We start from the raw sequence: 16,398 nt of genomic DNA on the forward strand, positions 1-16,398 counted from the left end.
TTTCCATCCCCCAAATCTCCAATGCCATCTCAGGGACTGCTCCCCAGAGGACCTGAACTAACACACTGGGGGATTTACCCTCCCCCTCCTTTCTTTGGTCAGGGGTTACTCCCAGGGACATGAGGTGGTGGACCTTCTAGCCTGTAGCACAGGCTGAGAAAGCCCTCTGGCAGAGCTGCAGATGTTTGCACCATGACATCAATAAGGATGTGGCTCACCAGCATCATCTGGTACACAACAGTAGTTATCGGTCTTTACGATTGTGGTTTATATTGTCTCAATAACTTTCCTTTTCGAAAAACCCTCCTCATCTATTTTGCAAGTATTTTGGAAGACTGCGCCAAAAGAAAAAACTGAAAGACAAAAACCTCAGCTTTATTAAAATGTCACCCTCTGAATTTAAACATTTGACAATTTCCTTCCTAAGAAAGAATGTCCTTTACCTATTTCAGGAATAAAAAACTTCTGGTTGAGATATGAGAACTACTTGTTTAATGCACAGTTCTATGCTAAATTCACCTTACACCAAACTCACTCCTGAAAGTATAAGAGCCTGATGAAGTTTATAGGATGAAGAATCCGAGTTTAACTTCGAGTCCTTAAAAGCAGATATAGGAAAAGTAATCAGTCCAATAGGTTTCAAAAAACAAATTTAAGGCACAAATGATGTGCATTTCATATATATATACATGTCTATATATTTTAGCACACTGAAGTTGAGAATAAGCCTTCTATTTTAATTCTATTTAGTAGGTCACTGAGTTGTAACAAAACTCATCAAGAATGAATCTGTAGGGATAAGAAGTGTTCCTACAATAAAGATAAAACTGACAAGAGGAATAAAGAGTACATGACACTGTTCTAAACAGTATTTGACTGGAGCAAGGATACTCATGCTAATGATCTCACTATTATTAGTCATTTGAAATGCTCTAACTAAAATTAGTCGCCAGCCAAATACAACAATGGTTCTATTTAAAAATTAATTTAATGCTTGGCTAAAGCTTAATTACAATTATCAAACAGTAGTTCTTAATTTCCAAAAAGTTCCTCTTTTGAAAATCACAGAATCAGAAAGCATAAAAGTTCTCTGAACATTTACAACATGGTGTAAACATCACAGGGCTTCCCTGGTGGTTCAGTCCGTAAAGAAACCACCTGCACTGCGGGAGACCTGGGTTCAGTCCCTGGGTTGGGAAGATCCCCTGGAGGAGGGCATGGCAATTCACTCCAGTATTTTAGCCTAGAGAATCCCCAAGAACAGAGGAACCTGGTAGGCTACAATCCATGGGGTCTCAAAGAGTCAGACACAACGGAGCAACTAAGCGCAGGAGATAAATATTATAAAAGACCATGGATATTAAACTGCCTGGGTGTGGTGAATCAGCAAAATGTGTTCTTTATTGCATATATAACTCACATGTGTGGGATTTGAAATACAATGCTAGACTACTAAAATACAAATGCATGTATTTTTTTAAGCTGGTCAGGGAGTAAAATCATGAATAAGACAGGACAGTCAGCCCAAAACCATGCAGTTAGGTTGTGGGTCTATTATTTCCAAAAATGAAACGTGTGTGTTCTCTTCAGAAACCTATGTTGCATATATTATTTAGAGCTCACATTAAGCGAACAGTTGACTGTAATGCTAACTCAAGGAAGAAAAGTTCACCATTCACCAATGACTAAGTCCACACTCAACTCTCAATTTTAAGGCAGCACAGCTTCAGTGACAGCAACTGCTAACCAAAGTGATGAATACTTAGTCACTTGCCAGCCCTTTTGTTGCAACAGTGTAGTAATTTCCCTAAGACAATTTGCTACTGAATAATTTTTCTCCTCTTAAAAGGCTTACTCTGTAGAAAAACACCGCAAATTTCCAGTGTGAAAGTAACTCCATGGTGGTATAAATATATATATGCATAACTATATAATATACACTGCACACATCCTTTACAGAGAACAATTAACTGAGAGGGTTAATTTAATTGACCATATAAAATACTTCTGTAAACAAAGTATGGCAGGCAGTAAGGAGACCATTCATAGACTTCCTGGAAATAATGTGAATTCCTTTCATTCTGAAGAAATTACATTTAAGGACACAGTATTGAATATTAATAACATCCTTTGTATTAAAATGAGTCAATATTTTACAGTTTAAGAAACTTTACATATATACAAAATTTTTACACTGGGAATGGTATTAGAGCAAATAGGCTTTTTTTTAGTCTCATAGATCTATTTTCCTTCGATCAAAGACTTAAATTCTTTCACATTGTGGTCACTTGCAACAGACATAGCATGATCCAGAGCTCGAACACTTGCAAGGAGTTTTACTATCTGTTTTATGTTTTCTCTAAAAAAGAAAAAAAGGAAACAGAGATAAGCAAGTTACAGCATGTGAAAAAAATTATCCATATTTTAAAAAAAAAAACTTTCCTGTTTAGATGATTAGCCAGAAAAAAGACTCATTAAAAAAAAACAAACCACACCCCACATCTCGTTCAGATTCGTGATCTTCATTAACATCTAGAGAAGAAAGAAAGCAATCTGTTGCCTAACTATCTCAGAGCCCAGCCACCCATCCCTTCCCAAACCCGAGTCCTAGCTCTTCTAGAATATACCAGGAACGCAAATTGTATTTTTGAGTATTCATCACCAATCCATCAAGATCCAGCATAACTTCCATTCCTCTAAAATCCAATAATAAAGTATAATCTGGCTTCCTTTATCACCCAGCTACAAGTCATTCTCAGCAATCCTCAAATTTTAGCATATACCAGAATTAGCTAGAGGAGTGCTGAAACACAGACCACCAGGCCCCTCCCTCGGGATTCTGTTCAGCAGGTCTGGGGTGAGGCCTGAGAATCTGCATCTCTAGCACAGCTCCCAGGAGATGCTGCTGCTGCTGGTCCAGGAAGTACATTTAACATTAGTGTGACTCAGTGTGACACTGTCAGTTGTCTCTGCTCTACAGAACTACAGTAAGCACCTCCCTGGGAAGGATTATAATTTGTAAGATGTTGTGACCCACATGGAGCCTACTTTATGTGCACTGCACACAGAAGGTGCTCAAATAGCTGCTAAATTCTTTTCTGTAGATAAGTGAATACTGTTTGTTTATATTTGAACTCCCCAAAACACTGCAACCAATACCAAAATGACACATTAAGGATGAAATAAAAATATAAATCGTAATTACCTGCCAAAGATTTTTTTTTAAACGACTGAAGTATTTACTACCTACTTTGCCTTTTTTAGCATAAAAGGAATCAAGTTTTCTCTCAAAATAAGGTTCTTTTTCACGGAAGGGGAACAAAAGGAAAAGAAAAAAGATTTTCTTATGGTGGTACAACTGATGATGTGATCAAAATGAAAATGGAACTCTGACATTAGGAAGAATATATGAAATGAAACTAAGACACTGGAAGCTACACAGCGTGGCCAAAAAAAACAAACAAAAACTTTCTTCCAAATGGTATTAGTAGTTGTTATTACTATTACTTTTATGCTAGAGATCTATCCCCAAATTACTGAACTTCCAAGACAACATACTGAAAAAAGGTAATAGTTTATTCATTCCTTCTCTGAAACCCTTCATAAAAAAATACGTGTAAGCTGCTCTCATAAATCATGAGTGATGACTTAGCCCATGGTATGGATGTAAAAAACTTAACACAGAGCACAAACATCCCCAAATTGGGATATAACCTTCAATATGCTAGGGTTTCAGTGGCTATTTTTTCTTGCGTTTATATTTGTAAAATGAACCTCCAAAGACCAAGATGCATGACATTCTAAGAGTCTACAGTCTCCCCAATTTTTCAAGGGAGAAGACAGAGATAATAACCATTCACTCATTCCCCTTACAGCTGGTGCTTACTAGAAGTCGTCCCTTAATATCTTCATGAATAAATAACACACTGAAAAAAGATTAGGTAAGAGTTGCAAAAGTGAAAAAATACAATGCACATTTTTGGTAGGTTTATCAATATAAAATCAATGTACAATTTAAAGTAAAATATAAACATGTCTCTACCAAAAGCATTTTAATAATACTAGACCCAACAACTAAGACTCTAGATCATTGTTTCATTCAGTAATTACAAATAATTACCTTGCATTTCTTTTTTCCACATCAGAGCACCCAATACTATTTCTGTAAATTGTATCTGCTAAGTGTACAAGGTATCGACAGAAGTTTTCTAACTGAGAAATAGTTCTTTCTCCTTTCAGATTCACGAACCACTGCTTGGGGAAACAATTAATTACCTATGGAGAAGAAAGATGTAGAACAGTTAAAACAAAAATAAATAAAGTATCTAAAAGCTGAGTCTAGACAACAGGTATAATGTATTTAACTAGAAGATATGCTATATTGAGCTACGTATTAACTAATTACTTAGAAGGGATATTCTTTTAAACCAGATTTTCTATGTAAGCTATACAAATATACCTGGATTTACCCTAATTTTAAACTTCAACAGACACCCAAAGCAAAAGATAAATAATTTGTCCAAAATTTAAGTAAATTAGGGACATAAAATTGATAACCAACTGCCCCACTTTCCAGTCTTCGAAACCCTACACGAATTGAACTGACCTTTTGTCAGCAGTTTTTGATGTAATAATATGTATAGCGTAAGTACCAAATTGCAGCCCCTCCCCGGCAGAATGGGTCAGTCAGCAGGCATCTGTGCCGACAGCGGGAGCCTCGCCGCCCCAGAACAGGGTGAAGAGAACATCACGCCAGAGGGGCAGGCTAGGCAGGCACCTCAGCAGGGTCAGCACAGCATGGCGGCAGCGTGGCATGGGGAACCAAAACCTGAGCAAGGGGAAGCCTGTTCCCACTTGGAGAAAGCAGCCAGTGGGCAGAGAAGGCGCCCCACCGAAGAACCCGGGGATGCTTGGAGAAACAACGGATTGAAGCTGGGCCAAGCAAGTACCAGCTGACCCTGGAACATCGTGCAAGGAAACAAGGAAATGCTGCCCCAAAACAGAAACAAGACCACAGAGGTCAACCTGGAGCCCATACTAATCAAGTCTAGGACAGTTCTTGCCAAAGATGCAAAATGTGAATATAGCCATGAGAGAATATCAGAAAACCCCAAACTGAAGGACATTCTACAAAAACTGGCCTATCGTTTTCAGGGGTGTCAAGGTATGAAGGTCAAAGAAACCTTCAAATGCCAGTTGAATGCAAAGGATGATCTGGAAATTTCTTTTGTCAATTTCTTTGGATGTTATTGAGACAGCTGATAAAACCTGAAAAGAGTCCTAAAGATTAGGTGACAATATATAAATGTAATTTCCTAATGTTGATGTTTATACTGTAATGTACAACAAAATCTATGTTTATAGGAAACAAGACACAAAAATATTTGATGGCGAGGGAGTATCATGTCAGAGAATTACTCTGACACGGTACAGGTCAAAAAGCTATACTGTACTTGCAGAATTTAACTGTATTATTGTTTAAAAATTAAAAAAAACTATCAAAATTGTATATATAACACATGCATATAAAGTAAACTCATGCATATAAAGCAAAAAAAAATTAACTAAAATTACTTCTTAAATGAGAAAAGAAACCATTTCTTTAGTAACACTTAGAATAGCATTCATTCAACTGTCAAAAAACTATCTCCAAGTTAAAACTTTTATTAGTACCTACAAAAATAAATAGACATAGATAGATGGATAGCAGGATACATATACACATATAACAGCACAAATTTTTACATAAAAAATGACTAAGGGGATTTGGGACTACCTAGGAGGCAAGCTGACCGTCAACATTACAGCAAATTCAATAATCAAAGGGGTTTTCATAAATTTCTCAAATCTCTTCAAACAAAACAATTCATCTTAATGTATATGCTTTAAAAACTACAATACGTGTCATTTAACTCACATTTTGGGCTTTTTTGATGCTGTCGTCTCCATATTCTGAATTCTGAAAAGCCATGAGAATGTATCTATTTAATAAACCATCTATTGATAATTCCTGAAGAGTTTTGTTTGAGAAAATGCCATACCATTGAAGAAAATTCCCTAAGAGCTAGAAAGAAGAAAAGAATTATTTTTCCCAGTTCCAGTGAGATATAATAAACATATAATAATTAAAATATATATTGTGAAATGATTACCATGAGTTTAGTTAACATCCCTCCCTTCACAATTACACTTCTTTTTTCTATTCTCTTAGCAATTTTCAAATAAACAGTGCACTTCAGTTAATCACAGTCACCATGTTGTACTTTACATCCTCAGAACCTACCTTACGACTGGATGTTTGTACCTTTTGACTCCTTTACCCCATCTCCCCATTTAGACAGCATATTAAAAAGCAGAGACATCACTTTGCCAACAAAGGTCCATTTAGTCAAGGCTATGATTTTTCCAGTAGTCATGTATGGATGTGAGAGTTGGACTATAAAGAATGCTGAGTGCCGAAGAACTGAAGCTTTTCAGTAACTGTGGTGTTAGAGGAGACTCTTGAGAGTCCCTTGGACTGCAAGGAGATCCAACCAGTCCATCCTAAAGGAGATCAGTCCTGCATATTCAGTGGAAGAACTGATGCTGAAGTTTCAATACTTTGGCCACCTGATGCAAAGAGCTGACTCACTGGAAAAGACCCTGATGCTGGAAAAGATTGAAGGTGGAAGGAGAAGGGGACAACCAAGATGAGGTGGTTGGATGGCATCACCAACTCAATGACTCAGGAGTTGGTGATGGACAGGGAGGCCTGGAGTGCTGCAGTCCATAGGGTCGCAAAGAGTCGGATTCGACTGAGTGACTGAACTGAACTGACCCCACCTGTGGCAACCACAAATCAGATCTCTGTTACCAGAAGTTTGTTTTTTTGAGAAGAGAAAAAAAGTACTGAGAGGCAATGTAAAGCAATTAAATTAAGTACATACAAAGTAAATAACTTACACACTAAAACACCTTATGAAATACCGTGGACCATGTCTTGCCCAAGCACTAAGAAGCAGTTTTGAAGGGCCTGAATATTTCCTAGAATGACTGAGATTAACTAAACTTTAAATAGCCACACAGAGTTAGTAATTACTGTAGTGGACAATGCAGGTAAAAACAGTTTACATCATAACAAAGTACTGGCAGAGAAGTGATTATTCTTATATAAACGTCCTCCCTTGAAAATCATGACCCTGACAAAAGATGGAAATTCTCTTTCTGACTACCACATTGCATGCTTCCCTGGATTCTTCATTGGCAAAGAATCCACCTGTAATGCAGGAGACTTGGGTTCAATCCCTGGATTAGGAAAATCCCCTGGAGAAGGAAATGGAAATCCACTCCAGTATTCTTGCCTGGAAAATCCCATGGACAGAGGAGCCTGGCGGGCTAAGTCCATGGGGTTGCAAAGTCAGACACCACTGAGAGACTAACTTATAAGACTTGCATGTTTACCAGACCTCATGAACCAGGACACTGGAAGCTACTTAAGCTCAATACCCATACAAAAATGGAAGTCCCCACCCATTCTACCATAAATACTTCTATGTCCTCAGTATTTCTCATCCTAGGAAATGACAACATTCTCAACCAATCAAGCAGGCCACAGCCGACATGCCACTCCCAACCTCTCCCTCAAGCTGTCTCACCCCACCTCCATGCCTGTCCCTTCTCCCAGTCCCTGCTGTCACACCCTAACAGGAGCTGCCGCCATCTCTCTATGGCTCTGGCACAGTTCTTCTCAAGCAGGGTTCTGTGACAGAACTAAATCCTACAGAAAATGATTTGTGTAATTCTTTAATTTTCCCAAGGATGGAACAAACTAGTACCACTCCAGGTACATACACGATAGAGGCCTCAGGGCACCAGGAATTAGTTTGTTCACAGAACCACAGTTGGGAAGAAGTGAAGAGTCAGACTGGCCTGAAGGAGACTCCCATCTCTACCAGTTAACAAAGAAGTAAGCCTGGGTAGGTGATTCTGCACGCCACTGTCCCATCAGTGGAGTTAAAGCTCACAGGGCTGTTGTGAGGATTCGAGAGGATACTCTGTATAAAGGGTGTGGTACAGTGCTTGGAACACAGTAAATATGTAGTTAAGTACTAATTCCCATTTTCATTATTACCATCTTTACCTACTTCAAACCATTATCTCCACACAGCAACTGCAATATCTAAAAAATGGCAATATTTTTCAAGTCACCTCCCTGCTTAAAAACCCTTCCACGACCCATATAAGGACAGATGATTTTCAACAAAGGTACAAAAGCAACTAAATTTAATAAAAGATAATCTGTTCAACAAAGTGTGCTGGGGCAAATGAACCTAAACAACCAGGCCTCATGCCCTATATAAAAATTAACTCAAAATGGATCACAGACTTAAATGTAAAACTTAGCCATGAAACATCTAGAAGAAAGGCTAGGGAAGAAACTTAGTGGCCTTGTGTTACACAAAGATTTTTCAGATGTGACACGTAAAGCACAATCCATAACAGGAAGAAGTAGTAATTGGACTTCATCAGAATGAAAAACTTCTGAGAGAATGAAGACAAGCTGCAGACTCAGGGGAAAAAGTTTGCAAATCATGTATGTGAAGTCTTTGTATCAAGAATATAAAACTCAAAGCTCAATAATAAAAAACCCAATTTTTTAAAAAGGGCAAAAGATTTGCAGAGATACTTCACTAAAGAACATGTGAGTGTTAGTTGCTTAGTTGTGTCCAACTCTTTGCGACCCCACGGACTGTAGCCCACCAGGCTCCTCTGTCCTTGGGGTTCTCCAGGCAGGAACACTGGAATGGGTTGCCAGCCCTTCTCCAGAGGATCTTCCCCACCCAGGGATCAAACCCGGATCTCCTGCACTGCAGGCAGATTCTTTACCCTCTGAGTCACATACAGATGGTCAGTAAGCAGATGAAAACATGCTCAGCATCGTCAGTCATTAGGGAAATGCAAACCGTAACAAGACCTGAACATACACTTGGAGAATGGCTTAAAAAATAAAACCCTGAAAGACAGAGAGTGTGTGAGAAAGAACTAGAACATTAATACTGTTGGTTTAGAAAACAGCTTTTAGATATTTACCTAATAATCTAGATACTCATCAAAGAGAAATAAAAACTTATATACCCAGAAAAACCTGTATGCTGACAGGTTTATTCATAATTACTCCAAACTGTAAACTGTCTAATGGATAAAAAACGACATCAAAAAATGGTATATCCAGAAGAATCTGAGAAAGGATATGTATATGTATAACTGAATCACTCTACTATACAACACAACACTGTCAAATCAACTATATTTCAATAAAAAATTTTTAAATGGTATATTCACCATTTGAAAATAGGAATGAACAGAAAATAACACTAAATCACGAGTGCATTATGTTACGTGAATGAAGCCAGATTCAAAAGGCTAACCAGTATATAATTCCATTCCTCAAACATTCTTACAAAGAAAACTATAAGAAAATAAAAACAGCTTAGGAATTGGGGGATTAGGGTTATTATCTTGATTTGGGGAATCTCCTATGATGTTTCCACGTAAATTATAGCTTCTGTATCACCTGGATTGCTTATCTCTTCCCTAACTCTAGCCACCCTGGACTTCTCTCAGTTCTAGTATGTCTTTCTCTCCCTCACCTCAGGGTCAACTAACAACCTAAATATCACTTCTCAGGATGGAAGGGAATCTTCTATGCCCCTTGTCATATGCTCCAATACAACTCTGAATTTCTTTTTTCAAAATTCCTCCTACCTGAGATTACTTATTTGCTATCGTCAATTGTGCTGGGTTATAAACACCACAATGGCTCTGCTGCTGCTGCTGCTAAGGTGCTTCAGTTGTGTCCGACTCTGTGCGACCCCATAGGCGTCAGCCCACCAGGCTCCCCCGTCCCTGGGATTCTCCAGGCAAGAACACTGGAGTGGGTTGCCATTTTCTTCTCCAATGCATGAAAGTGAAAAGTGAGAGTGAAGTCGCTCAGTTGGGTCTGATTCTTAGGGACCCTGTGGACTGCAGCCTATCAGGCTCCTCCATCCATGGGATTTTCCAGGCAAGAGTACTGGAGTGGGGTGCCATTGCCTTCTCCAATGATGGCTCTATTTCTATCTTATTCAGTGCTATATTCCCCCAACTTAGAAGAGTACCTGGTACTCTATTTGCTGAATAAATCAACTGTGGTTTAGTAAAGCATTTTGTTGGGTAGTCTGGACCTTATTGGGACTCAGAATTCATTTCCTCCTCTGGAAACATCAAACCTATCAAGTTATTTAACCAAATATTAAAATACTTTTCAAAATATACTGTATGAAAGTCAAACAAAATTCAAAGCTTTCAGATAGCCTGCAGACACTTACCTTAACTGAAGACCAAAACTGTCGTTGAAAAAACAAGTAAGGCCCAGAATTTTTATTTTCCAAGACACTAAGGAAAAAAAGAGAAACACATCATGATCAAAAGTTGTGTGTTAAGTTCCATCTTATTTCTAGAAGATTTCTGTTAAATAAGAGGTGAACAAAGGAAGAAATGAATTTTTTTGATTTTCAATTGTATTCCAGAAGATAGTAATTTTAAAAGGTAATGACAATGTATTCTGAGATAACGGAGGACTATTTGTTTTATTCTGCTTAAGGGAAATGGTTTCCACAATGAACTCCTCAATTTGGGCTACAGGTTTAGACTACATAGGTAAAGTTTATATTACAAGCTATGCTTAGTTTTCCCAGAATTTAAGAAGCTTTCTCTGAAAGACAATAGAGAATATTATCATCTTTAACATTTTTAGGAATGACTTACTTTTTGGGATACAAGGGCATGAATACATCATCATCTAAAGTTCTCCTCATTCTTAATAGAAGTGCTTTTAGGTATACCTGAAGAGTTAAAAACAGATCATGCATTATAATAAGGGTTATGATAAAAGTTTAGGAAATAAAAATAAGTCACATTCCAAACCACCTCATTAACTGAGTATTCAATTTTGAGTGAACAGCTCAAATTTACTTTCTCACCAAAGGCCCAAAGGTCTTTATTCTTAGTTCACGCCTCATCAATTACCAAGTAATAAAGTCATTTAGAAATCTTTCAGCCCCTTAATCTACTATATAAAGGTTTAAAATCAGACCTGTAAGTCTGGTTCTTCTCAAAATGAGGTCAGTGAAAGTAAAACAATGATAAAGAGTACTTTCCTATGTCTATATTGCTTGTAAGGAACTTCAGTGGAGGCAGCAGCAATTTAAAGTTTGGAAACTAGTTATATTAAACAATACCTGATTGTTTTACATGCTATTGGGGTTTTACATGTTTTGGGATTTAAATTATCAATTGGTACACATCCCAGTAGTTTTCTGCTTTTCTTTTCCTCCAAAAAAATAAAGTTCTTCGAGGGATGTCTGATTAGTCTGATTGTGAATGGGGAAGGGGCGGTGAGAAGGATGAAAACAGTATAGATAAGAAGCTATCTAGACTCTTTTATTTTAAAACTAAAAACCAGTATCTCAAATTTTCTATATAAAGGACCAGATACCTCAAGTGGGAGAATCAGATTTTCTGACTATAACCCACTCGTTTTCTCAACTTGCTCATTTTCAAAGGGAGAGAAGATATATAAAATTTTTAAAACTTTTCATAAATAATAACTAAATTACCTGTGTATTTTTGTTTTCTGCATTCACCACTGAAGGATATCCATTTATTAATTTTAGAGTAATTCCAACCATTCTTGAAGTCTGTGTTGTAGAAAAGGGGTCCCACATATTTTCAGCAATCACTATTAAGAAAAAAAGAAGGTAGAAAGTACTGAGATATAGAAGGAAACTGCAGCTGACTTAAATCTGATGTCAAGTCCTCAGTTTAGAAATGCCAATCATGACTCTTCCTCTAGAGTGTGAGCGTCAGTTGTCTTTGTCCAATTAACCATAGGAATGTTGAAGATTAGGCAAAGGTGAAAAGGAAACACAGATTCCTATTATTTTCTGCTTCTTGGTGAAAATAAAGATTGGGGAAAATAGGATTTTTATATCCCAAGAGATTCTGCCTCAGTCTCAAGAATCTCTAACTGAACCTAAACGTCTTTAATATTTTAAATAGGTCCATAGGTCAATGATTCCTAAACTTTTGTGAGAAACTGATGAAAGAAATGAAACTGCTCCCTGGAAAAATGCATATCCTCCCCAAAACTATGTATTCAATTTTGCTTCAGGCAGTCCTTAAGAGTCTAAAATCTGCCTACTGCCCCCAATTCCAGGCCCTCCCCAAGGTGGTCTTCAAGTCCCAAGGTAACAGACAGGTACCCTTTAGCCATCTCTGGGTCTGACTGTACCTTCACTATTAATACTGTAATTTCTATGAGAACATATGCTCTGATTAAAAACTCCTAACAGTAGATATGAAAAGCCCAATGTGTTTGAATGTTCAATTCTGTAATCTCTACCTGTTAGTTTAGGAAGAATCACCTTTTCCACAATGGTGGGCAACAGTGCGACATCGACATCGTCCTTTTCTTGCTCTCGTTCTTCACAACCATAAAACAGCAAAGATTCAAACCACAGCATGTTCTCAAAGTCACGACATTTTGCCTAGAAAATATTTAAAAGGTTACCCAAACATTTAAAACAGTGGCTAGTTCTGCTTCTAACCACAAAGAGAGTAACTGGAACTGGATTCAGCCTTCAGCCATAAACTAAATACGCGACAAAATGTACGAAACATCTATTCTTAGACAACGGACCACCAGAGGCAGTATAGGACTGTGGCCCCTGAAAGAAGGGAGTCAGAGGAGGTGACTCCTGGTCAGGAGAGCAGAGCAGCCCTGCTGAGTCAGGAGCCAGAAAGGGAGGTGAGGGAGGCTAACAGCTGGCGGCTGCAGGGCAGGAGGAGGAGCTGTGAAGGCGGAGAGCTGGCAGGGGCGCAGCAGCGCGCCCGTGAGCCTCTGCCGTGCACTGGGACACACAGCGCAGCGTGGAACGCCGCGCGGGCTGGGCAAGCAGGAGCTGGGAGCTGAAGAGTCCCCCAGAGCTCACATTTTCTCCTGTTCTTTCCAGGGCTTCCACCTCAGCCTTCTTTTTGGTATAGTTTACATACTCAACCCAGCCCATCTCATTCATGCCCACGGCTCCACCCGTATGTTGGTAACTTATAAAACTGTTATCTAAAACATGACCACTAGATATACATAGACAATCTGACAATTACCTAGACAATTACCTCCCTTAGGTAACAGGCAAACAGGTTCTATTGATTGCACCACTTAAATCTACCAGTTTATCTCATCCTGATTTCCATCACCACTGACTTAGTTCAGGGCCCCCCACTTCACATCTTCCTCACTGAGCTTTCCCACGACGTTCTACAGTTTTCTGGGATCAAAGAACCAAGTTCTTATTCATTCATGTCCCTGTCTCCATGTCAATACTTGTAGTTTTAGTTGAGAAAGATACTGTATACAAATTGAGAAGCAACAAATGGTTCTCTTAAAAAGGGACAGAACATAAAAGGAAAGATCGGTAAGATTACACCCAGTGATACTCTGTATCACTTATAGCCCTGACATGACTTACCTCCCAGGAAAAATACTTTATTCAAGCTCATCTCTTCCCCAAGCATCATGGTATCCTGCTTCCCAACAGTGAGAGAAGTCACTCACCTCAAGTGGAGTCCACGTGAGAAGCTGCAGCCGTATGAGGGGGTTGAGCAGCTTCGGCAGACAAAGGCCGATGTAGGCGTGCTTATAGGATGTGTAGTATTTTGAACGCCAGGCTTCAAACTGGGATTTAATACAATCAATTGAATAGAAACTTTCAAGGACATCTTCAAAAACCTTGTTGGACTCTTTTGAAATGCGATCTAAAACCAACAAAAACAACAAAGAAACCCCCACAGAGGAATGTTAACTTAGTATGCAGTAGAAAAAATGCAGTTCAGTTATTTTCAGCATTTTCTCTGTAGCCTGAGTAAGTAATAAGATAGGCTCATTAACAAAGGAACAGTCCATGGGGTCTCAAAGAGTTGGATAAGACTGAGCGACTGAAATGAATTAACAACTGCAACTTAAAGGAAAGGAAACAGAGATAAATTTAGGTTCCAAATGTCCATCACACAAACTACAGTGCATGCAGTCACCATTCTGCATAGTTCCAATATGTATCATTATCTGCTGCTGCTGCTACCACGTCGCTTCAGTCATATCCGACCCTGTGCGACCCCATAGACAACAGTCCACCAGGCTCCCTTGTCCCTGGGATTCTCCAGGCAAGAATACTGGAGTGGGTTGCTACCATCGTCTAAATAACACCTGTTCCCCAAAACTCATATTTCATATCTCAGTTATCATGGAACAGTAAGTGTGAGTAATTGCATAAAGTACAAACTGTATCCAGCTCTTCAGCCCACAAATCACCATTTATATAACAGACGTGGATGATCATCAGTAACCAATCACATCTGTTCTTTCAAAGTTGCTTGGTGACTGCAATAACTAACATAGTCAAGAACCTACAGTGGATGCCAGGATCTTTGAGTGAAGTTATTTGATGCTCTATATGACTCTGAACAGTGGACTCTTTACAATGAAGAGATCTAGCCATGACAGTCTACTTCTTACGATCCACCTAAACACCACTGATAAAAGGCAACCTTTGCCATCTGCTATTATATAATAAGAAAGAGCATCTTGTATGAAGTATTCTCGCCAAAAAGGTTTAACCTGAACCTAATCAAGACTCCAGACTTAAAATTCCAGTTCACAAGACATACAGTGACTGAAGAAACAAGTTAATACCATGAGGAGACAGACAAGCTTAGAATGCAGGACATTCTATAAGACGAATGGCCTCCAGAAAGCAAATACCTTGAACAGATAATAGTGGTGTGTGTATTATAAGGTACTCATGATATTCATTAATTCTAGATAAAAAAGGTGCAATGACCAAGTGCAATGCAGGAACCCCGTGTGGATCCAGGTGTGGGAAACAAAGAGTAACCCACAGAAACAGTCCTGAGAATTGGGGAGGTACTGAATACAGATATGACACTAAGAAATTTCTGTTCATTTTTCTCAAGGGTGGTAATGGTGTTACAGTAAGGTAGAAGAGCATCCTTTTTCAGGGGGGAGACATTAAATATGTTAAAGTTTTTAGAGGCAAGTGCCATGATGTCTGTAAGTTAATTTCAAATGGTTCAGCGGAACACACACATATCCAAAGCAAACTTGGCCAACTGATGCTAAGAACTGCTGAATCTGGGTGACAGGTAGATGGTGATCAATGTGCTATTCTTTCCAATTTCCTATATGTTTAGAAATGTTCACTATAAAAAAGTGGGAGAAACAAAATAAGCTTCTCCAACTATGTTCCAAAGTTAATAAATGACAGATAACTGCAGCCAATGGTGGGAAATAAAGACTTTTACTTGGGGTTCCTTCTGGAAATGCCTTCATGTAACAATACTAACTATTCCTCGTGGTTAAATGATTTAGGACTCTCCAAATTAGGAACTCCCTTTAGGACTGAGTAGGGCTCCCTACTGCCAACCTTTACGTTTCCAGACCAGACAGGCTGCATTAGGGTGGCCCCTGGGATCTGAAACATTCTCCTGTCGCTTTAAAAATTCTACGATTCTGAAGAGTAATATTATTTATAATGCAAGTAACTAAGTAAACCCCATAACAAAGTGTTACCACTAATTGTGAGAACTCATCATGATATTCAGTAATAAAAACAGGTCAAAACAGGTGCAAGTAAGCAACAAGTGCCAGGTTCTAAAGCAGAGGCCACAAAACCTCAAATTATTTCATGGTAACAACTACAGCCAAGCAGAAAGCACACTGACAATGAATCTCATTTCTAAATAAAAATCTAACCTCTTTCCAGATTGAAATTTGTGATATCCGTAGAAGTTTCTTCATCATCACTGGAGAGGCCTTCAAGGTGATCTGCCATCTTACCAGTCTGCTCTCTGGCTTGTCTACGACGAGTCCTAAATAACAAGCAGTGAGTTCCCAAACCAGACAAAGGAGACTCCTCCCCTCACAAACCGAGCAACGGCAAGCATCTAGCGATTACCTCCTGGCCTCCCGTTCTGCAATCCGACGTTTGGCATGCTCTTGATACAGTGCCCGATCTCGTCCAAAGGAGTCAAGATTTGGTGCCATCAGAGCTTTATCTGGAAAACAACAATGGTTAAAATTAAAAGCCTTCCCCCAACAATCTTGAGGAAAGAGTTTGCACAGAATAAGCCATAATGACAGACTACTTTCTAATCTAAACAGCGGGATTCTGCAATAACTGATAAACCAGATAGTTTGCTAATTTAGAGCAAATCTCAATATTAATTCATTTTTCCACAAAAGGAGTAGAAAAACAGAGTCTGACAACACTATGCCAATGCAAACTGGCTGAATCCCTGTTCTTA

The 16,398-nt window shown here is 38.7% G+C and overlaps 1 protein-coding gene across 1 annotated transcript in view; it reads right to left on the minus strand.

Moving 5' to 3' along the window:
* Positions 1 to 2,110: 2,110 nt before the first annotated feature.
* The window catches only part of PAXBP1 (PAX3 and PAX7 binding protein 1), a 32,139-nt gene continuing 17,851 nt past the window's right edge, over positions 2,111 to 16,398 (minus strand). Inside the window, exons 9-18 of the mRNA XM_065913820.1 lie at positions 16,050 to 16,149; positions 15,848 to 15,963; positions 13,634 to 13,833; positions 12,422 to 12,566; positions 11,637 to 11,758; positions 10,786 to 10,862; positions 10,347 to 10,413; positions 5,918 to 6,064; positions 4,121 to 4,275; positions 2,111 to 2,359 (exon numbers count right to left, since the gene is read on the minus strand). Coding sequence (XP_065769892.1) covers positions 2,242 to 2,359; positions 4,121 to 4,275; positions 5,918 to 6,064; positions 10,347 to 10,413; positions 10,786 to 10,862; positions 11,637 to 11,758; positions 12,422 to 12,566; positions 13,634 to 13,833; positions 15,848 to 15,963; positions 16,050 to 16,149 — 1,247 coding nt within the window. The 3' untranslated portion in view covers positions 2,111 to 2,241. The remainder of the gene's footprint in view (positions 2,360 to 4,120; positions 4,276 to 5,917; positions 6,065 to 10,346; positions 10,414 to 10,785; positions 10,863 to 11,636; positions 11,759 to 12,421; positions 12,567 to 13,633; positions 13,834 to 15,847; positions 15,964 to 16,049; positions 16,150 to 16,398) is intronic.

This window comes from Muntiacus reevesi, chromosome 21, assembly GCF_963930625.1.
Source record: "Muntiacus reevesi chromosome 21, mMunRee1.1, whole genome shotgun sequence".
Taxonomy (NCBI): Eukaryota; Metazoa; Chordata; class Mammalia; order Artiodactyla; family Cervidae; genus Muntiacus; species Muntiacus reevesi.